The following is a 23,761-nucleotide window of genomic DNA, read 5'->3' on the forward strand; positions in this document are numbered from 1 at the left end:
AATACTGCAGGCTTGCCTGGGATTGTGACTTCCAGTGGAATAGGGTTCTTAACTAAAGGGTACCTGAAGTAGATTTGGGGATCCAAGACTTTAAACAGGAAAAAAAATCATGTTTATTTTTACACATCTCAGCAGAAATAGGACATTTTCTTCCGTTGCAAATGTGGGCAACAAACCACAACAGTATTAATAGTGTTTGTGACTTTGTCACCAATAGAGACCACAGATAGTCTCATCATGTCACAACTTTGCAGACATTTACAAACACTATTTATATGTATCACCTTAGTGATTTGACTGAAGTCTAGATCCAGTTATCTAATGTGTAAATAGTGAAGCAAACTATTTGTATATCAAACATTTTTCTTAGTATAGCTACTCTGTATTTCAGTTTAATTGGAATCATTTATAATCCAAAGTAATTTATTTTGTAAACATTTATTCATTTTAAGAGAGAGAGAGTGTGAGTGAGGGAGGGACAGGGAGAGAGGGAGGATGTCAGCACAGAGCCCGATGCTGGGCTTGAACCCAGGAACTGTGAGATCATGACCTGAGCCACCTAGGCACCCAATAATGTAATTTACTTTTTTTTAATTTTTTTCCACGTTTTTATTTATTTTTGGGACAGAGAGAGACAGAGCATGAACGGGGGAGGGGCAGAGAGAGAGGGAGACACAGAATCGGAAACAGGCTCCAGGCTCTGAGCCACCATCAGCCCAGAGTCCGACGCGGGGCTCGAACTCCCGGACCACGAGATCGTGACCTGGCTGAAGTCGGACGCTTAACCGACTGCGCCACCCAGGCGCCCCTAATGTAATTTATTTTAAGTATAAAAACACAGTTCTGTGAAGGGATCCATAGGCTTCTCTAGCCTGCCAAAGGAGTTCCCCACCTCTTTATCCCATGAGTTCTCCACCAGTCGCCTGGTAAAAGGCTCCATCTGTTAGCTTTCTGCAGGATTCTTATGCGATCGATAGCTAGGACAGTTCCTATTGTTGTCTGTGTGGATAAAATAAGCAATTGTCACATCACCTCTCCTACTTTTTCCTTTTCTCTCCCCTGCGCCCGTTCTCTTCCATTTAAATGAATTCCCCTCTCTTAGCACACTCTTGGAGATGAAAGGGATAACTTCAAGCAGGTAGGGATTCAAGCAGAAGGGCTTAAATCTGGAAGCAGAGATCTCCACACATGGATGGGAGCTGCTGAAAGGGAGGAGAGGAGGGGGAAGAGGAGAGGAGGGGGAAGAGGAGAGCAGAGGAGAGGAGAAGAGAAAAAGATAATGGGAGAGGAGATAAAGTTGCAGATGTTAGGAGGGAGAGTCCGGCCCAGCAGACATAACCCGTAACTCAGCATCCAGAAGATCTAGGCATATGCCACAGGTTGGCCAGAAGCCAGCATCAGAGAAGTCCAGGAAAAACATGAAAATGTTTGCTGAAGTATTGCCCAAAGAATATGGTATAGCAAGTACTCTAAGATCGGGCAAAATGCAGACATGTACCCTGATGCACATCAGACAAGTCTGTCCAGATGTGGTAAGAGATTGAGAGCAGAGCTCCATCTGGGATGGTGATGGTGTGGTTGGGGGTTGAGGGTTGAGAGAGAAAAAACAGAGCCTAGTCTTGTAAAGGCTAGGGCTGACTTCAAGGAAGTTAGTTAAGGACATGGTGGAAAGGCCTAATAACTTGAGGAGGCTTTATCTCAGGTATAAGGCATAATTCTGTATCTTCCATGTGGAACACAATGTGAGTGCAAAAAAGCGAGACTGGCTTGTTGCTGAATATCCTACTGTTGAATCAAAGGACAGTTCACGGGGCTCATATTGGGATTAAGTCTGCTGGTCTAGGTGACCTCATTTATGCTAATAGGAACGGAGGGCTGTGGAGGCAGAGAACCAGAAAGTTTCTGACAACCGGCCAGCCCTCTAAACCTTATTCAGTAAGGAATCGATATGTGACATTAGGCATCCAAAACATGAAGCAAAATGTGTTATTAAATCTGATCTCCTTGGATCACAAAGAAAATAACAAGGCAACAGTGGTAGAAGAGAGAAAAAAAATAATCAAGAGAAAATGACTAGGTGGCCAGAGGCAAAATGTATGACAGATGCAAATGGCCTTCATTATTTCTCAGTTGGAAAATTCCAATAACTTCCTGAATTGTCTCTCCATCTTAAGTGCTTTGCTGTTCAAATGTATCTTATAAACCACTTCCAGGTTACAGACTAAAATCCTTCAGTGTCGGCCCTGATACGCCAGTCTTCTCCTAAAAACACTAGTAACCCTTTGTTGTCTGACAGGCTTCTTTGCTTTCCCTTCACATTTCTGCACACCATGGTTCCAGTCCATGTCAATGCTTATTTCCTAGTATTCCTTATTTTTAATAGTTTAATATTAAACATACTGAAATAATGTTTAAATGCTTCATTTTTTTTTTTGAGGAATTTTTTTTTTTTTTTTTTTAGAGAGAGGGAGAGCACAAGGAGGGGAGGGGCAGAGGGAGAGAGAGAATCTTAAGCAGGCTCCATGCTCAACACTGAGGCCGACAAGGGGCTCGATCCCACAACTCTGGGATCGTGACCTGAGCGGAAATCAAGAGTCGGGTGCTCAACCGACTGAGCCACCCAGGCACCACTTAAATGCTTCATTTTTAATATTTTCTTTCTATTTTTGACAAGTATGCCCTTCTTGGAAGAATGGCTCTAGTTCATTTTAGTGTGAATCCGGGAGGCTGCCAATCTAAACACTATGGATTTTTGACAAGACAAGTGCCATGAGGCCCAAGGTAGGCCAACCAGGGTCCTTTTCCCAGGAGGAATGTCCTATGAATGCAAGATCACAGAGGGACCAACAATGATGGGAAATGAGTCACATGAGGTGTTCTTAGGCTGCTCACAATATTTGTGTCTTTTATGGGTTTTTTTTTTTATGTCACTCTGATCCTCTATGCTTCCCTAGCCTCTCCTACTCAGTTCTTTGAGCCACTGACTATCCTTTCACAAAATTTCTTTGCACACGCACTTCCATTTAAGAACAGCAGTTTCTGTTGCTTGCAACCAAAGAACACCGAATGACGTAGAGATTGAGTACAAGAGCACAGGGGAGGCTACTAGGTATAGAATAGGGCGCAGACCCCCAGAGGTTATGGAAGTGTATGGAATTAGTTATCAAGCTGAAATTTCATAAAAAGCAATGAGATTGACCTTACCATTCTAAGCTGGGAAATGAAGGGCCCATGATACATAGCGAAAAGCTGGCAAATGAGGTTATTGGTGGGACACTGGGACACTTTTAGGAAACTGAAACTTTCAGAGACAGGTGGCTTTTGCAGTAGACCTGGCTAAATTAAACTGAGGAAATGGTGAGCTCAAAGGTTAACTTTTTTGTGTTGAGGTATTGTGTTGAAGACATATTGGGTTGAAGACTGAAATCTAGAGTCTTCCTGGCACAAAACATCTCTCGTTACTGTCATAGGACTAGGATTGATAAAAACCAAGGGGGCACCTGGGTGGCTCAGTCTGTTAAGCAGTTAAGTGCCTGACTTCAGATCAGGTCATGATCTTGTGGTTCATGAGTTCAGGCCCCACGTCGGGCTCTGCTCTGACAGCTCAGAGCCTGGAGCCTGCTTTGGATTCTGTGTCTCCCTCTCTCTCTCTGCCCGCCCCCTGCCCCGCTTGTGCTCTCTCTCTTTCTCTCAAAAATAAATACACATAAAAAAAAAAATACCCAACTCAGGATGGGTCATTCAGCTTGTTAAATTAGATCGGGTCAAGGGAGGACTTTGTGAAGCAATGATGCTGGGCCCGTTCCAGGCCGAAACTTTAAGAAAGCTTGGTGGCTTCCAACTTTGTGCCTTGGAGAATTCTGTGCTGCTAGGTGCAAAGGCTGGTTGCTATGCTGAGTAGACCCTATGGAGGCAGACAGTGCCAGGTAGAAAGAGTGAGGCCTGGAGGCTACATGGAGAAAAGAAGAGGCCTACCCATCCAAGTGTCCCAGTTGAATCCAGTTTGTCAGCTATTTTCACAAAGAATCCAGACCTGAAAGGGAGCCACATTGGACATCCTAGCCCCTCAAGCTGATATCACAGGGAGCAAAAGAACCACACAGATGTGTCCAAGTCAGCCTAATGGAAGGGTCGTGAGATGATAAAGTAACTGTTGTTTTAAGCCACAAGGTGGTTTGTTATGGAGCAATATAAAACCAAAACATTACTCATTGTATTCATGGTCTGGGTCCTCAGCAAGAGTATAAATTCCATGAAAATAGGGGTTCAGGGGGTCCAGTTTGTTCTTTGCTACATCCTTAGCACCTATAACAGAGCTGGACACTTAATAAACATGTTTAATGAATGAATGCCTAAACTCATTCATCTAAATTACTCATAGCTTGGGGTATTTGGGTGGCTCAGTCTCACATTTCATGAGTTCGAGGCCTGCATTAGGCTGTGTCCTCACCACATAGAGCCAGCTTCTGATCTTTAGATCTTCTGTCTCCCTCTTTTTGGCCCTCCCCCACTTGCTTTCTCGCTCTCTCTCTCCCTTTCTCTCTCTCTCTCTGAAAAATAAATGTTAAAAAAAATAAATTAGTCATACCGATGGGGTGAAATGTATAATCAGAATTTAAAAGGGGACATACCCAAAGAGATTTTCAGGAATTAACTAATCTATTTTAATCTATATAAGTTATATAGAATACCATTTCTTCAAACAGATTTAGGAGATGCATTTCATAGGAGAATGGAATCTGATTTTGGATATGGTTAAATTTCTTGATAAGGATGCATTCACCAGAAAGTCTTCATTCAATGTTCCCAACACTGGTCAAGTTTCCAAGTTTGACTAATACACACCTAAACCAAATTCTCCCCCAAAGAAAATGACCTTAGATGGCCAAGTATCTTTTTGCTTAATATAGAGGGTAAGGAATTTAGAGGTTTCAGAAATGCTTGATGAGAGCATTTATACACATCTTGCCCATTCTCCTCTGGGCCACAATCCAGAATAGGTCCCTGTCATTTCTCCCTTTATCCTTGGTACCAGACAAGAGTTGGTAAATCTCTAAAGAAATTGGTAAGAGTTTTAATTATTAGCTACAACTTTCTTAAAAGCATACAGCTTTTGGATTTAGAAGTCAAAGATTCATATGACTAATTGTGAGCATCTCAATTTGTTGGTCATTCATAGTAACTCTAGTAAACGTGTGTAATTCTCAAAGAAGATTACTTTATCCTCTGACAGATCTGACAATCAAAAGAAAGAGGAAAAAATAATTGTCTGTGGTTATTTTATGTGACCTTTGTTACTAAGGGAAAGTAATAAATGGGTACAATCACTATATCTGCTGCGTAGTCTCTAGGAGAATCCCTCCATTTCCAGGAGTTTAGGGATATGATGCCAGGATTTTTCATTTTCATTCCCTAATGTAAAGTGCAGGCCTCCATGCACATTTTCAGAAAACAAAAGAAAATATGCGGTGATAATCTAGACACAGAAGCACCTTAGCCAACCCCATGGGTAACTTAATACAGACGTTACAACAGTTATATGCGTAGCAAATACAGCAAACAATGCTCTACTTGTTAAGGTTTGCCCCTTAAAAAATGGCTGTACTGAAATCAGATATTGAGAGCTACTTGGCTTTTATTTTTCTTTTCAAATTAAAAAAATAAACTGTAGGTCTGCATTTCCTTGTGTACAAACACAATGTCCTTGCAGTACATTATTTTATTTGTGACCCTAACAGGATGAGCATTTTACTTTATTTTGGGTGCCTTGCTTAAAGACTGAAAGACTGAGAAGAACAGAAACTAGGGCGGGGGATGGACTGTGAAGACTGAGATACATTTTTCTCTGATTAAGATGTTCCATATCTTTTATTTCCGGGGAAATTCGAGTCTACATAAGTTTGAGGCAGGCATTAATTGCTGGCTGCTCAGAATAACATTATGCCCCTTTCTCTTGATGTAAATGTATTCTAAGACTCTATATCTTCTTTGAAAAGTAGATTGAAAATGCATTTATTTGACAGACTTGGAGCAGTTACTGACGGCTGCTAACGTTTCCAAATGCAGGAAAAAATGCTAACGTTTCCTTTTGCATCCTGTCTGCCTGATTGTGGCAGCCAAGATTTAATGGGCGCACACAGGAGAAAAACGTGGTGATGTAGGGAAAGACATGGAGAGAATTTTCCACATCCAGAGATGTTGATCTGCTTTTTTTCTTAAGAAGGTTAATGGAAAGAAAGCCCTTTGCTTTATATTCCATTGGAAAATCTCATGACTAAAGGTTGATGATGTTCTAATCTTTATGTTTGAGAACTATTTTTAAACAATTTAATTCGTGAAAGATAGTATTTTCTATTGCCTCATTCAGTGCTTCCTAAAGCATATTTACTTCCGGTTTTCATTTAAAGAAGTTAGAAAACTACTGAAGACTTTCAGGAATATGGAGTCAAGTTACATATTATGAAAAGAAAGTATGTGTCTCTTATTCCTCCAGAAATAGCTGTCTTCTTGGTGGATGGAAATGTAGCCTTTCTTTCCTCAAATAAGGAACCAAAAATGAAATTAATGTTTTTTATCCCACACGTCCCCACCACTACTATTTAGTAGAACTTTACTTAGCAGCTATTTAAGAGCATGAAATTGTGTTTCGAGTTCCATTGCTACAGAGTTAACAAGTTAGGGTGTCATTCCAGGAATGAATAAAATTGAAATGTCTTTATCTAAGATCCTCTTTGTCGATATGAAATGAATGTGACAGCATCACATATTCAGGATAAATCAGAAAGTCTGCCAAGAGTACAAGCACAGAGGATGCAGTCACTGAGCTGAGTAAGGACGCATTCTGGTCACCGAAGGAATATTTTCACCAGGGTTTTGGATACGCTGCTTTGCGCCCACCTAATGACTAGAAGGAAAGCTTGTCTTCACTATAAGGCCATTTAAGGGATTGCAACTGTTTTTCCTTTTTCAGATTTTCATCTCATTTTATTTTAATACTACTATAGTTAGCATACCTGTTATATTAGTTTCGGGTGTACAACACGGAGATTCAGCACTTTCACGTGTCACCCAGTGTTCATCGTGGCAAGTGCCCTTCCCAGTCCCCATCACCTATGTCACCCTTCTGGTCACCACCGGTTTGTTCTCCGTAAGAGTCTGTTTCCCGGTTGGCCTCCCTCTCTCTCTCTTTTTTTTCTTTCCTTTGCTCATTTGTTTTGTTTCTTAAATTCTACATATGGGTGAAATCATACGGTATTTGTCTTTCCCTGACTTACTTTGTTTAGCATTATACTCTCCGGCTCCATCCATGTTGTATGTTAAACATACATGTACACTGAGTACAATATCCTCTGTATGTTGTAGCAAATGGCAGGATTTCATTCTTTTTATGGCTGAGAAATGTTCTATTACACACACACACACACACACACACACCACCTCTTCTTTATCCACTCATCTATCAATGGAAACTTGGACTGTTCCCATAACTTGGCTATTGTATATAATGCTGCAATATACATAGGGGTGCATGTGTCCCTTTGGGTTACTGTTTTTGTATTCTTTGGGTAAATGCCCAGTAGAGTCATTGCTGGATCTTAGAGTAGTTCTGTTTCTAACTTTTTGAGGAACTCCCATACTCTTATCCACAGTGGCTGCAGCAGTTTGCATTCCCACCAGCAGTGCATGAGGGTTCCTTTTACTTTACATCCTCACCAACATTTGTTGTTTGTTGTGTTCTTGATTTTAGCCGTTCTGACAGGTATGAGGTGACATCTCATTGTGATTTTGATTGGCATTTCCCTGATGATAAGTGATGTTGAACATATTTTCGTGTGTCTGTTGGCTATATGTATGTCTTCTTTGGAGACCTGTCCGTTCCCGTCTTCTGCCCATTTTTTAATTGGATTATTTGTTTTTGGGTGTTGAGTTATATAAGTTCCTGATGTGTTTTGGATACTAACCCTTTATTGGATACGTCATTTGCAATATCTTCTCCCATTCTGTAGGTTGCCTTTTAGTTTTGTTGATTGTTTCCTTTGCTGTGCAGAAGCTTTTTATTTTGATGTAGTTCTAATAGTTTATTTTTCCTTTGATTTCCCTTGCTTCAGGAGATAGATCTAGAAAAATGTTGCTACTGATGTTAGAGACATTACTGCCTGTGTTCTCTTCCAGAGTTTTTATGGTTTCATGTCTCACATTTGGGTCTTTAATCCAGTTAGAGTTTATTTTTGTGTATGGTGTAAGAAAACAGTCCAGTTTCCTCCTTTTGCATGTAGCTGACCAGTTTTCCCAGAACCATTTGTTGGAGCCTTGCCTTCTCCCATTGGATATTCTTTACTGTTTTGCCAAAGATTAATTGACCCTATAATTGTGGGTTTATTTCTGGGTTTTCTTATCTATTCCAATGATCAATTTGTTTGTTTTTGTGCCAGTACCATACTGTTTTGATCAGTACAGCTTTGTAATATAACTTGAAGTCTGGAATTATGATACCACCAGCTTTGCTTTTCTTTTTTAAAAATTACCTTGGCTATTTGGGGTCATTTGGGATTCCATACAAATTTCAGGATTGTTTGTTTGTTTTACTTCTATGAAAAATGCTGTTGGTACTTTCGTAGGGATTACATTCAATCTGTAGATTGCTTTGGGTGGTATAGACATTTTAACCATATTTGTTCTTCCAATCTGTGAGCCTGGAGTGTCCTTCCATTTCTATGTGTCATCTTTAATTTCTTTCATCAGTGTTTTATAGTTTTCAGACTAGAGGTCTTTCACCTCTTTGGTTAGATTTATTACCAGGTATTGTATTATTTTTGCTGCAGTTGTAAATGGTATTATTTCCTTTCCCTTTCTTCTGGCCCATTATTAGTATAGAAATAAAACGTGTTTCTGCACATTTATTTTTGTATCAGGTGACTTGACTGAATTCATTTAGCAGCTCTAGTAGTTTTTTGGTGGCGTCTTTTGGGTTTCCTACATACGGTATCATGTCATCTGCAAATAGTGAAAGTTTTACTTCTTCCTTTCCAATTTGGATGTCTTCCATTTGTTTTTGTTGTTCGATTGCTGGGGCTAGGACTTCCGCTACTATGCTGAATAAAAGTGATGAGAGTAAATAAACCTCCTTGTTTTGTTCCTGACCTTAGGGAGAAAGCTCTCCGTTTTTCCCCTTTAAGGATGATGTTAGTTTTTTGTATCTATGGGTTGTTTTCATAATATATGAGTGAGTTTTTCATACATATGTGGGTTTTTCACATAGGGCCTTTATTATGTTGAGGTATGTTCTCTCTAAACTCACTTTGATGAGGGCTTTTATCATGAATAGATGCTGTACATTGTCAAATGCTTTTTCTGCATCTATTGAAATTATCATATGGTTTTTATCCTTTCTTTTATTGATGTGATAGATCACATTGATTGATTTGCAGATACTGAACCATGCTGCATCCTGGGAATAAATCCCATTTGATTGTGGTGAGTGATTTTTTAATTAATTAATTAATTAATTAATTTGTTATAATTTATTGTCAAACTGGATGGGCATTGAGGAGAGCACTTGTTGGGATGAGCTCTGGGTGTTGCATGAATGATGTTTTTTAAGGCGTTGCTGGATTCAGTTTGATAGTATTTTATTGAAGATTTTTCATCTATGTCCATCAGACATAGTGTCTGGTAATTGTTTGTTTGTTTGTGGTGTCTTTATCCGGTTTTGGTATCAGGGCGGTATTTACTTTGTAGAATGAATTTGGAAGTTTTACTTCTTCTTTTGTTTGGAATAGTTTGAATAGGATCAGTATTAACTCTTCTTTAAATTTTAGGTAGAATTCACCTGTGAAGCTGTTGGGTCCTGGACTTAATTTTTCTTGGGAGTTTTTTGATTACTGATTTAATCTCCTTGCTAGTAATCAGTCTGTTCAGATTTTCTATTTCTTCTTGATTCAGTGTTGGTAGGTTATGTTTCTAGGAATGTATCCATTTCTTCTAGGTTGTCTAATTTATTGGCATATAGTCTTTCATAATATTCTCCTACAATTGTTTGTATTTCTATGGTGTTGGTTGTTATTTCTCCTCATTCATTTGTGATTTTGTTTGAGTCCTTTCTCTCTCTCTCTCTCTCTCTCTCTCTCTCGGTGAGTCTGTCTAGAGGCTTATCAATTTTGTTGATCATTTTAGAAAAGAACTTCTGGTTTCATTGATCTGTTCAATTTTTTTATTTTCGTTTTTTTATCATTTATTTATGCTCTATTCTTTATTATTTACTTCCTTCTGCTGGATTTAGGCTTCATTTCTTGTTCTTTTTCTAGTTCCTTTAGGTGTAGGGTGAGGTTGTTTATTTGAGACTTCTCTTGGTTCCTGAGGTATGCCTGTACTGCTGTCAACTTCCCTCTTAGAACCACCTTTTGCTGCATCCCAAATGTTTTGGGCCATTGCGTTTTCATTTTTGTTTTTTTTTCATGTACTTCTTGATTTCTTTTTTAATTTCTTGGTTGACCCATTCAGTGTTTAGTAGCATGTTATTTAACCTCCATGTATTTGTTTTCTTTCCAGGTTTGTTCTTGTGGTTGATTTCTAGTTCCATAATGTTGTGGTCAGAAAAGATGGATGGTATATGACTTTGACCTTTTTGAATTTGTTGACTTGTTTGTGGCTTCATATGTGATCTATTCTGGAAAATGTTCCATGTGCACTTGAAAGAATGTGTATGCCACTGTTTTAAGATGGAATATTCTGAATATATTTGTTAACTCCATCGAATCCAGTGTGCATTCAAAGCCATGTTTCCTTGTTGATGTTCTGTTTGGATGACCTGTCTATCAATGTAAGTGGGGTGTAAAAGTCGCCTACTATTATTTTAATACTATTGGTTAGCTCCTTTATGTTTGTTATTAGCTGCTTTATGTATTTGGGTGCATAGATATTTACAATTGTTATATCTTCTTGTTGGATTGTTCCCTTTTATTATTATATAGTGTCCTTCTTTGTCTCTCTTTACAGATTTTGTTTTAAAAGGCTATTTTTTCTGATAGAAATTTTGCTACTCTAGCTTTTGACATCCATTTGCATGATTCTTCATCCCCTCACTTTCAATCTGTAGATGTCTTTAGCTCTGAAATAAGTCTCTTGTAGGCAGCATATAGATGAATTTTGCTTTTTTAAAATCTATTCTGTCACCCTATATCTTTTGATGGGAGCATTTAGTCAGTTTACATTCAAAATAATTACTTTTAAATTTTTATTTATTTTTGAGAGAGAGAGAGAGAGAGAGAGAGCGACAGCAGGAGAGGGGCAGAGAGAGAGGCAGACAGAATCCCAAGCAGGCTATGCACTGTCAATGCAGAGCCTGACGCAGGGCTGGAATTCAGAAACCATGAGATCATGACCTGAGCCGAAATCAAGAGTTGGATGCTTAATCAACGGAGCCACCCAGGCACCCCACATTCAAAATAATTATTGATAGATATGTATTTATTGCCATTTTGTTACTTGTTTTTGCAGTTTTTCTCTGATCCTTTTTCTCTCTTTCATGGTTTGCTGGTTTTATTGATATACTTGGATTCCTTCCTAGTTTTGCGTATCACTTTTTTTTTTACTTGTAGTTACCTTTTGGTTTATATATAACATCTTCTGCATATAGTAGTCTATATTAAGCTGATGGTCACTTAATTTTGAACTCATTCTGTATTACTCTCCCCTCCACATTTCAGATATTTGGTATCATATTTTACATCCTTTTATTTTGTGCTTCACTTGACTGATTTTCACAGAGTTAATTTCTTTTTTTTTTTCTTTTGCCTTTGTGCTTCCTATTTTTCTTACTCTTACTTAGGGTTTTTGATTGCCACTCACCGAGTCCCCCTAACACTTCTTGTAGGGCTGGTTTAATGGTCATGAATTATTTTAACTTCTCTTTGTCTGGGAAACTCTTTATCTCTCCTTCTATTGGGAATGATCACCTTGCTGTATCCTTGGTTGCACATTTTTGCCTTTCACCACTAAATACATCATGCGACTCCCTTCTGGCCTGCGAAGTTTCTGCTGAAAAATCAACTGATAGCTTTATGGGGTTTCATTTGTATGTATCTGCCTTTTTTTCTCTTGGAAACTTTGAATTCATACTTGATCACTATTTTTTGCCATTTTAATTATTATGGGTCTCGGTGTGGACACGTTTGGGTTGAATTTGTTGGGGGAATCTCTCTCACTCCCGAATCTGGATCTGTATTTCCCTTCCCAGATTCAGAAAGTTTTCAGCTATTATTTCTTCAAAAACATTTTACTGTTCCCCCACCCCCACCCCTTCCCTCTCTTCTTCTGGCATCTGTATAGTGTGAATATTATTACACTGAGTTTTCTACATCTAATCTCATTATGCAGTATTTGTTTGTCTCTCTTCTCTTCAGATCGATTCCATTACTCTATCCTCCAGGTCACGGACAGGTTTCTCTGCTTCCTGTAGTCTACTACTTATTCCATCGATTGTATTTTTAATTTCATGTATTGAGTTCTTCATCTCTGATGGGTTATTTTTTTATCTGTCAGGGTCTCAGTGATATCTTCCACCCTTTTCCAAGTCCAGTGAATATCTTTATGATCATTACTTTAAATTCTGTATCAGGCATGTTACTTATTTCTGTTTTGCGTACATACATCTGCCCTCATTTTGTCCTTTTCTTTCTTTTGGGACATAATTCTCTCATCTTGTCCATGTCTCTGTTTTTCCCGTGTGTTAGGAAGTCAGCTACGTTGTCTGCTCTCACAAGTAGTGGCTTTACGATGACGAGGTCCTGTAGTGCTGTGCCGTGCATTGTCTCCCATTCACCAGAACCTGGGACTTGGGAGGAGCCTCCTATCTATACTGCTTGTGTCCTGCCATTGTGTCCTGAGTCCCTTTTCCTTTCAGTCCACACATCTGCACAGACTATGGTGGGCTGTGCTTGCTCTTTGTGATGTTAGGGAGAGTGAAGGAAGCAGGTTCTGAGGAGGCAGGACCACAAAAGGGCCTGGGGGCAGGGCAGTGGTGTTAGCAAAATTTGCACTGAGCTGATGGTCCAGGGCCGTATCCCCCAGGCACCGCTGCTGCTCGGAGCTCAGGGCCCAGGCCAGCACATTTGGAGTGGGTGAGTCCTCAGGAGAACTCAAGGGCAGGGCATACTGCTAGAGGGCTAGGTAGCAAGTTTCTGTGCACTGCCATCCTCCCCCAGGTGGCTCTGTTTATGCTGGGGGGATAGGGAAGGAAAATGGTGCCTGCCAGCTCCTTTGTTCCCAGAGAAGTACCCTCCAACATTCTCGAAATTAGTACAAACACATCTCCCTCCTGCTGTGCAAACAGTGGCTTCTCTGTGGCCTCTCCCTGGCTGCTGTGTCTCTAGGGATGGGGACCTGGCTATCACTCCTGGCTCACCTAATAAGTCAGCTCTTAAAGCTCCAGACTCCCAAGTCCCACCGGTTATACAAACTCCTAGAATTCAGCCCCTCTGGTTGTCAAGGCCAGATGTTAAGGGGATTCACTTTCCCTTCGTGGGCTTGTTTTCCTCTCTCTGTGCCCACAGCTCCCTACCTCCTGCAGTCTGCTCCCAACCACTGCTGCTGGCCTTCCTAACCTCTCCAGTGTGGCTTCTTCTCTACATTTACTTGCAGCGTTTCTTCTGCCAGTCTTTGCTCTCTGGTTTACTTACTTGGATACGAATGATATCTAGTTGTAAATGTGGGATGAGGTGAACTTGGGGCCTCTTCCTCTGCCATCTTCCCAAGCCTCTTTTGCAGCTGATTTTATATTTCGCCTTCCTGCCTCAAGGCTAAGTAAACTTTGGGGTAAAGTGGATAAAACTCAGAACATTTGGGAAGAGAGCTTGCTGGGATACCCTACGAAATCACTGACCATGGTCTGTTTGCTTCAGTTTGTGAGCATCAGTGACTTTGGGAGCTTGTCCTTTTGTATTTATGTGTTCCGTACTTCAGCGAGATTCGGCAAGATGTTTTAAGCTGGGGGCTGGGGTAGAGTAATTCTCAAGACTTAGAGGAAGTTGAACTTCACAGCCTGTGCAATGGTAGTTAGCATTCCAACTCTTGGAATATTATTGTATGGTTTGTTAGGAATGCATCCTCCACACCCTGTGAATGAAGGGGATGCCGCGATCACTTACGGGGCTGCTTTTCCTTGGGGAGATTTTGTTCGAGGTTACCTGAGCTCATTGCTGATTCATGAGCTGCTGTTTCGGCTCAAGGGTGACAGAGGAGCAATAGGAGGCGAGAGGCTAACAAAATTTGCTGCAGACTCTTCCATATCTCTATCCTTATGGGACTTGTTATAAAAAAAACCCACTCAAAATAATGCCTTTTCTTCTCCTCCATCCATCCCCAGGAGAATTTTTTCCTATTAAAGGCCTCTTGTAAAAGGACTGCATTCACGTTTCTGTCCTTTGCTCTTTACAAGATACTCTTCTATTAAGCACCGGTCCATAATGTGTTCTTCTTCTCCTCCCCAGTGGCATTGGGCTTTGCCTTAGGAGATAGGAACCCCCTCGACATTTCTAGCTCAAGTGGAGTCTTCGACCAGATGGCAGGCCAGTTTAGCTCTGAAGACTCTTTAGTGGCATCATTAGACCAGTTTGTGATTATTTTACGGCTACCCTAAGGTATGTTGAGACCATTATTTCTGGAAGCGGACCTGGAGCTAGCTTGGTAGGCAGGTGTAAAGCGATAAACTTGCCCCTTGAAAAGTAGAGGTGGCTTTTTCAAGAGTAATATGTTGAAGCTAATCCCTGCGGATTTCTGAGGTGTCATTGCCCTGGATAATAAAAGCATTGACTTGTTTACTTAAAGATTGTACTCGGAACCCAGCAGATAAGGGAGTTGTACAAGTAATCCTTGGTGGATATCTTGGTACATACAGCAGATAATAGAGTAGGAATTCTTCGTGTATAGACTCTACTATTTTGCATATGTTACTCTGTTCCTGATTTGGATTGTGTAGCCCATGCATATTGTACGTAAGAGAAGGGTTTTTCTGTTCCATCAAACTCTAGATTATTTTGGGACTTTTATTCAATTCCGCAGTACCAAAAACTGATAAACGCTACAGATCTACATCTATACTACATATACAAAAATCCTCTATAAAATCGTGCCCAAGAGGAATTTAATTAGTTTGTATGATAAATTCTCACTGCTAACAGGTTGACTGGGGGAGTGTGGGGGACAAAGCAAGAGGGTTACAATATCAAATGATTGCACACAAAAGCACTTTTTCCAGAATCACCTTGATTTATTTTCCTAGTCTTTTTTTTCCTCAGAAGGAAAAATAATTTCATTAAGAAAACAAATGTTCCTGCCAAAGCGAATTTCTTTTCATGCATTTCTTTAAAAAAAAAAAAAAAAGTCAACATTAAAGTAGGGCATGCTCTGCCCCCTCCCTCCATTTTGTGGACTAAAGTTTGTTTTAAAAAATCCATTGGCAGAAGATATTTTCCTCAGATAGGATGATTATATTTTGTTGCTGCTTTGTTTAGTATATATTTTTCTCAAATGGGAAAAAAAGTCTAGGTGAAAAATTTATCTAACGAGAAAAGTAGTTTACATGGTCATAACACGTAAATTGCTGCCGAAAGAAAAAAAGGTAAAAAAAAAAAATTTTAAATGTAAAATATCACATAACTTCAAAAAACTTACCTCAGTTTTCTACCATTTATCATGTACTACAAGTCAACTTTCTAAATAGGATTACAGTCCTCTATTATAAGCCCCTAGTGGTACTATGGTATACATTTTACAAAATGCTACTACAAAATTTTTCTTTTCTTTTTGTTTCTGCCTATTGTGTACTTAGCTATAGATAATTTTTGAATACAAAGCCTACATGGGTATAAATGCAATAGGTAACTGCTCCTTTTTGCTGATGTCCTTTTCATGGTCCAAGAAGACGGCATTAGTCCAGCATCTTCTCCTGTTTCTTGCCTTCCTTTTTCTTCTTCTTAGATTCTGCTGTGATTAAAAACAGAGAAAAAAGCATCACGTTAGCAAACAAGGGGGGCACCAAACCCCCATGTAGTTGCAAATGCGCATAAAACTTTGGACTTCCCCCCAAATTTACCTGTTGACTGGAAGCCTTACCAATAACAAACAATTTTCGCATATTGTATACGTTATATGCTATATTCTATATGCTTACATCAAAGCAAGCTACAGAAAAAATGTTATTGATAGAATACACTTACAGTATTCTTTAAAAAATCACCTCTAAATGGACCCTTATTGGTCATGAGTCAACTGTAATTGTCCAGAAATGAAAGGATTGGATGGATAGAGAAGGTACGGTGTGTGAGAGTGCCTAGGAGAACAGGCAAGAGTAATACAGCCTGCCTTCATGTAAACACCTGCAAATACCTGTCATCTTATTAGTTGCCCCCACTTGATACACCAAATACTATCTTAGGGTCCTACTTAGAAAACAGAAACACAGCAGACCTCCCTGGAAGAATGTACCAGGACACTGCTCAGTGGAGAGCTACAAAAGCTCTGCTCGGCCCCTCATTCTCCACATGCCCTTTCCATGGGGCTGTTGATAAGCATTTGGCCTGATAGCTTCCTCTCCTGATTTGGCCTTTGCTTATATATTTGGCAGCTACTCATACATGAAGAACTACACGGAGCTTTGACTCTACAGAGTATCCTAGTTGTGGATGAAGCAAATGGAATGTACGAACCTGGGCCAAACCACGGAAGTAAAACCATGAGGATTGAAATAAAAATACTCCATCCTTTTCCAATCATCTTGCTGTCTCCCTCTTCCTAGGCCTAGGAGGATTCAGTGTAGAATAGGACATGACAGCTTTGGCTCCACAAATGAGAATGATCAGATCACTAGGCTAGCAAGTGAAAGGCTATTGCTAAATGTTTTTAAGATCCTCTCCCTGTTTGGTCCACAGTAGTGGTAGAAACACAGGGGTTAGGTACAGGCTCTGGAATCACACTGCTGGAGTCTAAGTCTTTGGTCCATCACTAAGTGACTCTGAGACTCCCTGAAAGTTAATTCACACGTGTGTGTCTCAGATTCCTCACTTGCGAATGGGCATATGAATTGTACCACTTGACAGGGTCAATATCCAAATTAAATGAGTTAACTAAAATCCCCTGAGAACAGAAGATGGCATAATAGCCTGTGCCCAAATAAGGTTGGTCTATTACCACACTAATGAAACCTGCTAAAAACAAGAGGTAATTTCTCCATATAATTAATCATCCCCAAGACCCATTGGCCGAGGTCATCGAATGTGCTAAACAACAGAGGAATACTGGGACACGCACGATGGCCAACAGGGACTATTCACTGGATCACAAGGCCTGTGTATGAGAGGGGCCTAAGGCTTATAATGAGAGGGGACATAATACCAATCACATATTGTAAAACTTGGAACTTGAACCTTTTCTATTTTTATCCTCACCACTTCTTCTAAGTTCTCAAGTCCATCATATACTAGGTGAGGTAGGGTAAGGTACAAGGTAATTGTCCTAAGCTCCCTTTACTCAAGCTGTAAGGGGTGCCATACACAATTATGTCAGGAGTTGCTAAAATCCCGCTAAATTGCTGCTCACAAATATTCATTTGTCCATGCCTACCCTCAGCTTTCCACCTAAACCGCAGAGACTTTGAACTTTCACTCTGTTTTTGCTTGTCATTATAAATGTCTTCTCCTTTTGACCCATGAAAGGTAAGATGACCAGAACCTCCACGTTCAAGGATATCTATAAAGTCCAAGAAGGTTTTCTGTTTAATGTCCAAACAGATCTCGTCTCAATGTCTAATAATTCCCAGTCTTTGGTCGACATTTTAAACAACAGCTGTCTGTTAGAAAGGTATCCTCAGAGAACAATCTAGGGTGTCAGCTGGGATCCAGGTTTAGTTTCCATTTTCTCAATTTCTCCAAATTCCTTACTGGTGAAGGCCGGCATTTTATATTCATTAACTGACAACTTGCTAAACACAAAGAAATCGACCACTTGCCCATGTAATCTGCACAATGCCAACCAAAGCCACGTTTTTGACGTCATTGGCAAGTCACCATGGCACCACTTTGACACACTGCACACCTTAAGTTCAAGTCCAAGTAGAAAAGGGAGGAGACCGCAGTAAAAAATAAGGGCAAGAAAGACAAATTTCTATCTGCAGAGGGTCAGCTTGGTTTCTCACCTAAAAACGTACTCAAATTTTTGAGAATAAAGAAGAAAGTTGGGTTGGTGATATTGCTTCCGAACAAATGCAGTTCTGGGGTGACTTTTGTGTACATTTTAATGACAGACTAAATGAATGTTGTTACCACTCATCTCTGTGACCTCAAAAGCTTAGGAACAACCTCTCAGGCTTTACCCACTGTACATGAGGGTTTTTCTACAGGATCATGGAATCTACAATCTGGAAGGTACCTGGTCCAACTTTCCTATGTAGTTGATGAAGAAACAAAGGAGTATCAGTCATTCGTCCAGGTCCACAGTGATCCAGCTATAGATCAGATGAGGGGTCCTTCTCCAACTCCTGGACCTCCTCACACAACAGAGCACTGCCTCCAATGATCATCACATGTGTAGCAAATGGAATTGGTTTTATTTTTGTTTGTCTCTGGACCATCATTTGGTCACCTCCCTTGAACAGAGTCTCTACACTTGTGTTTATTTCACTTCCTGGAGCACACCATTCTTTTTCTCCCCTAGTCTTTGGCCTTCAGAGAAACGTTTTCTCTTGATTTCCTCTCTCAGAGCACTCATCACTGATCCTGTAATTGCCCCTAAGCACAAGCTGTGCAAGGGCAGAATCCCAACTCACAGTTACTTCCCTAGCCCCTCGCACAGTGCCTGGCGCATGCAACTCTTCAGTGAAGGGCATAAATCTCTAACCTGGCAACAACACGTGCCTCACTGGCTCACCATGCCCTCATCTTCGTGGTGGCGCTTCCTTGAGTTTTCCTTGCTTATTTTCACCTCAGCCTTTACACATTGCCTTCTCTCTTCCTATTTTTCCTGTCACCTCAACTCGGCTTAACCAACATCTACTCGTTCTCACTTCAAGGAAGCCTTCCCAGAACTCCCAAACTAAGCAGGTTCCATCTACCTGTGGGTTGGATACTTCCATGTGCCTCTCACTGCTATTCCAAAATGAGAATTGAACTATTAATTTTGTATCTAATTATTCGATATGCCTTTCCCCCTTCCCGTGAGGGAGGAGACCAAAGCTGTCTCTTCCATCTGTGTCTTCAGTGCTGAGCATATAATAAGTGCTCCTGAAATACGTGCTGCATCAAAGTGAAGAAATGACCACTTGGATGGGAAACAAAGAGTCAATTAATTAGCCTATACGAAAGGACTGTTTCCCAAGGGAAGGAAGGAGTGTGGATTCAATCAAAATCTTGCCACATTTCAGAACTTCTTTAAAGATATTTTGTGAAGAATAAAATTACAAACATGTATATGTGAAAGTTACCCCAATTTCTCCACCCTTTTTCTTGTCTTTAAAATACAAGACTGATTTAACTCTGCGAGTAAAAGTTAAGTCCCGTTTTAGTAGCCTATCAAGGTGACGGGGAGAGAAATCTGCTGAGAATGAGGGTCGTGAATAGGCCTGGGGCAGGGCTACAGCAGGGTAAAGCGCGCGCTTTGTAACCGAGTCACGTAGCAGCTACTCTCAAAGGTTTGAAGAGCCAATGCGATCAGTGCCCTGATGTCAAACAGTAGGGAACCTTAGTTCACAGTGAAAAGAGCCAGGTCAAGGGAAGGAAGTACATACAGGCCACACATCAAATAAGACCCCAGGCTACATGTCACTCCACCCCACCTGAACTGAGGCTGTGAAGCTGAAGTGGATACAAACAGGAAAGGAGCCATTGTGGAAATGCGAACACAAAGGGCACCTGCCTGAAAAAGTGACTTGTTTTGTTCCCTTGGATGATCCCTACCGGGACACCATTACATTGAAAACCCACAGTGATGCTCTTGGTGTGTTTTAACTTTCTTTCTTGCTCTGGCCAGTTTTTGAGGTGATGGAGGATATTACTCATCGTTCTCTCCTGGTAGGTGTATATTGTGTATAATTTGAAAAGAAACAGGCTATTTTAAGATATATTTAACAGTGTTCAGAAAGTCTGAAGACTTTCTTAAGAAATATCTAGGGGCGCCTGGGTGGCGCAGTCGGTTGGGCACCAACTTCAGCTCAGGTCACGATCTCGCGGTCCGTGAGTTCGAGCCCCGCGTCGGGCTCTGGGCTGATGGCTCAGAGCCTGGAGCCTGCTTCCGATTCTGTGTCTCCCTCTCTCTCTGCCCCTCCCCCGTTCATGCTCTGTCTCTCTCTGTCTCAAAAATAAATAAACGTTTAAAAAAAAAAAAGAAATACTCTAGAAAAGATTCAGGCTCCTCTTATTGCTATGAATCTCAGCACCTGGAGTGCCATCTTGACGGTATTCTATCTAGAAACCTCAAGATCTAGTCGAAAAGATTCTCACAACGCATAGCAAGTACTGACAGCAGAGAAAAGAGGCAGTAGGAACACACAACAATTAATGAGTCATGGTACAATAAATTCTGAACATACACATTTAAAAAATTCTGACAGAAAACAAAATCCTCAAGTAAGGGACACCTGCGTGGCTCCGTCAGTTGAGCATCTGACTCTTGATTTCAGCTCCGGTCATGATCCCAGGGTTTTGGGATTGAGCCCCACACTGGGCTCTGTGCTGTTATGGAGCCTACTTAAGACTCTCACCTTCCCTCACTCTCCCTTTGTCCCTCTCACTCCCTCATGCTCTCTACACACACACCACAAAACAAAACAAAAACAAATCCTCAAGTAATAAGTGGCATCATGGCCATTTGTTTAGTAGGGCAATGAAGAAACAATGAAGTACCATTAAAATCATACTAAGAACCAAGTCCTCAGAGAATTGAGGATACCCTCTTCAGAGGGCCATCATGAATATCATGTGAGATTACAATCGCTAAGATCCTACTTGACCATCACTGTTCAAAAAACATTCATCTGTTACCCTAGCAAATATACACCCTATATACCCTATATCCAGTATATCCCTGACACCATTCTAGATCCTGAGATATAATGGCAAACAAGACAAAATTCTGCTCTCATAGTTTCTCATAGATTTCAAGATTGCTTTATGTGAGTGTCTTTCAAAATTGTAAAGTACTCTATAGGTATACATTTATTTTAAAAGTCATGAGTATGTGGGAGCTATTTTTATGGCTTCAGTGCCTACTTCTCTTCCTCCTAGTTTATTATGACATTGTAGATGCATATGATGTAAAAGAGTATCCAGAGGGAGAATTAATTACCAGGGGAAAAAATAATGTCTATAGAACACCTAGCCTGAAGATCAAAGAGTTTTTTCTTAAAAACTTTTACTTTTTTTTTTTTTTTTTTTAATTTTAGAGAGGGAGCATGTGAGTTCCCACATGCTGGGACCCACAACCCTGGAGTCATAACCTGAGGAAAAATCAAGAATGGCACACTCAAATGACTGAGCCACCCAGTCACCCCACTGTTAAATAGAAAGTAAAGAAACATATATATGTTAACAGAAATTACCCATAGTTTCACGATACAGAAATAGCACTTTTCACAGTGGGTTCTATTTATGTTTTCTTTCAATGAACATATGTATACTTTTAGTAGGAATATATTGACAGTTGATAAAGTACTTTATACTAAGCCTCCTGCTGTTAATTCCCATACCATTGCATGTACTTTGAAACATGACGATGTAGTATTCCTTTATGACATTCCATCCCGTATGTTTCGTGACCTTCCCTTTTTTGTTGGTCAGTTGGCTTGTACTCACTTTTGGTTACAATAATGACGCGGCGCATGTTTTTGGTAGACAAATCATTATATTACAAAGTTTTGCCTTAGTGAAGATTTTTAAAGAGGATCTAATGGACCAAAGGGCAGGGCACTTGTAAAGCTCCAGATATGTACTGACAGATCTCTTTCCTGAAAGGCAGTACTCACTTACATTCTCGTCAGTGACTTATGTTGGACCCCGTCACAGCAAATTTGTTCTCAAAAAGCAAATAATCAAACAGCATGCATCATCTCTTTTCTGCCTATCACAGGCCCTTCTAGGAACAGGATTGCCATGAAGCTAGTATGAGTAAACACTCCCTCCCTTTTTCAATAGTCAGGAAATCTGAGAGGAAAAGCGTTGGGGAGTAGGTCTTAAAAGAAAGAAATCCATGTAAAGGTTTTCAGCGAACTTGAGGGGAGAAGTGATTCAAAGAGGCAGAAGGGTTGAGAATTCTGGAATAAGCTTATCTCATTTTCTTATCAAAATGCTTTGCTCTGATTCCCTTTCTTCAGAGGGTCTGCTGAGCATACAGAACAGATAAAAAGGAATGGAGAGATGAAATGGTTGAGCAGAGCCCGGATTTTAACTACAGTGAGTTAAACTCTGTTTGCTACTGACTTAAATAAAGTAGCTTTGGGCCATTAAGCCAATAGGAGGAATTGTCGGTTGGAATAGAAAAAAAGAGATTTTCACCTTCTAACAGGTAGAATTCATATAGGAGGGAGCTATGGGCAGTCAGAAATGGACACCGCAGGTGCAGAGAGCAGGAGGCCGGCTGGAGGCATGTGAGACAGACCGCAGAAGCTAACCTTTGGAGACTCGCTCAATACATCATGGGAACTGAGGGAGGGGAAAGGATCCTATCACTGTCAAACCGTACAGGCACAATGTAAATAGGTCCACAGGGCTGGATATCACCACCATCCTCTCAATGTCTCATAAACCTATTTAAAGGAACTCGCCTGTGCTTCAAGGATTAGCTGCCCAGTTACCTGAAATCTGTAATCCCTCACATCAACTAGCTGTTGCTCAGAACCAATAATAAGGCTTGTTGAATCGTGACTGTACAACTCGGTGATCCGCCTAGAATCCAGGTCCTACTTGGCTAGGCCTCCTTCATTAAATTCCCCACATTTCAGTTTAAATTGGGGCAGCACAGATTATGTTGACAATATAGGAAAAAAATTTCTATTTAAAAATCAGATCTGTTTAGTCCAAAGTCTGTGCAATAATTTTGTTGTTTCTTCTTTGATTTTTTTTTTTTAATACCACTTTATTTCCTCTTTTGTCGACTCAGGGCACTTACTTCTAGGACCGTGAATGGAATACACACATACAAACAACTGCTCATTGATGCTCCCACATGCTGATCCCTGCTCTTTACCTCACTGTCCACATTCCTTTTCACTCGTCAATTGTTTCATAACAGTACCCTCCCACTCCGTCTCAACCATCTGTCCTCCTACCCATGTGCTTTCTGCCATCAAGCAGATGTGACACTATGTGATCTATAAAAGACAGTATGGCTTCCGTCTACATACCAACCAAACATGTCTGGCCCCTGCGAGGAATCTCTGTCTTGCCCCCGCTTACTGTGAGAGGAGACTCTGCAGTGAACTGCATCTCCTCACAATAGAAAGTTCAACTATGAAAACACCGGTGAGTCATGCAGATTTAATTGAATGCTTAATGGAGGAGATGAGGAAATGATTCCATCAACCATACAGAAGAAGCTTAATAAAAGGCACTAAATGGGTCGATTACTTTCCAAAGCAACTCACCCAGTATGGGTAGAATAAACCCTCTCCTTTCACCCCAAGACTCCTCTCTACAGCCTTTGCAGCCACTTTTCCCTTCTGTCTGTCCATTCTGCTTTCTTTAAATAAGGAAGCAACTGAGATACCCATTGGCTTCCCCAA

General features: G+C 40.5%; 1 protein-coding gene across 2 annotated transcripts in view; it reads right to left on the bottom strand.

Moving 5' to 3' along the window:
- Positions 1–15,077: 15,077 nt before the first annotated feature.
- Positions 15,078–23,761, bottom strand: part of PTN (pleiotrophin) — a 102,032-nt gene continuing 93,348 nt past the window's right edge. The window contains exon 5 of one of the 2 annotated variants that reach the window (XM_047827250.1): positions 15,078–15,978. In XM_047827250.1, the coding sequence (XP_047683206.1) occupies positions 15,926–15,978 (53 nt within the window). In that variant the 3' untranslated portion in view covers positions 15,078–15,925. Of the gene's footprint in view, positions 15,982–23,761 lie in introns of both variants that reach the window. The other variant, XM_047827241.1, reaches the window with a different exon arrangement.

This window comes from Prionailurus viverrinus, chromosome A2, assembly GCF_022837055.1.
Source record: "Prionailurus viverrinus isolate Anna chromosome A2, UM_Priviv_1.0, whole genome shotgun sequence".
NCBI classification, from domain to species: domain Eukaryota; kingdom Metazoa; phylum Chordata; class Mammalia; order Carnivora; family Felidae; genus Prionailurus; species Prionailurus viverrinus.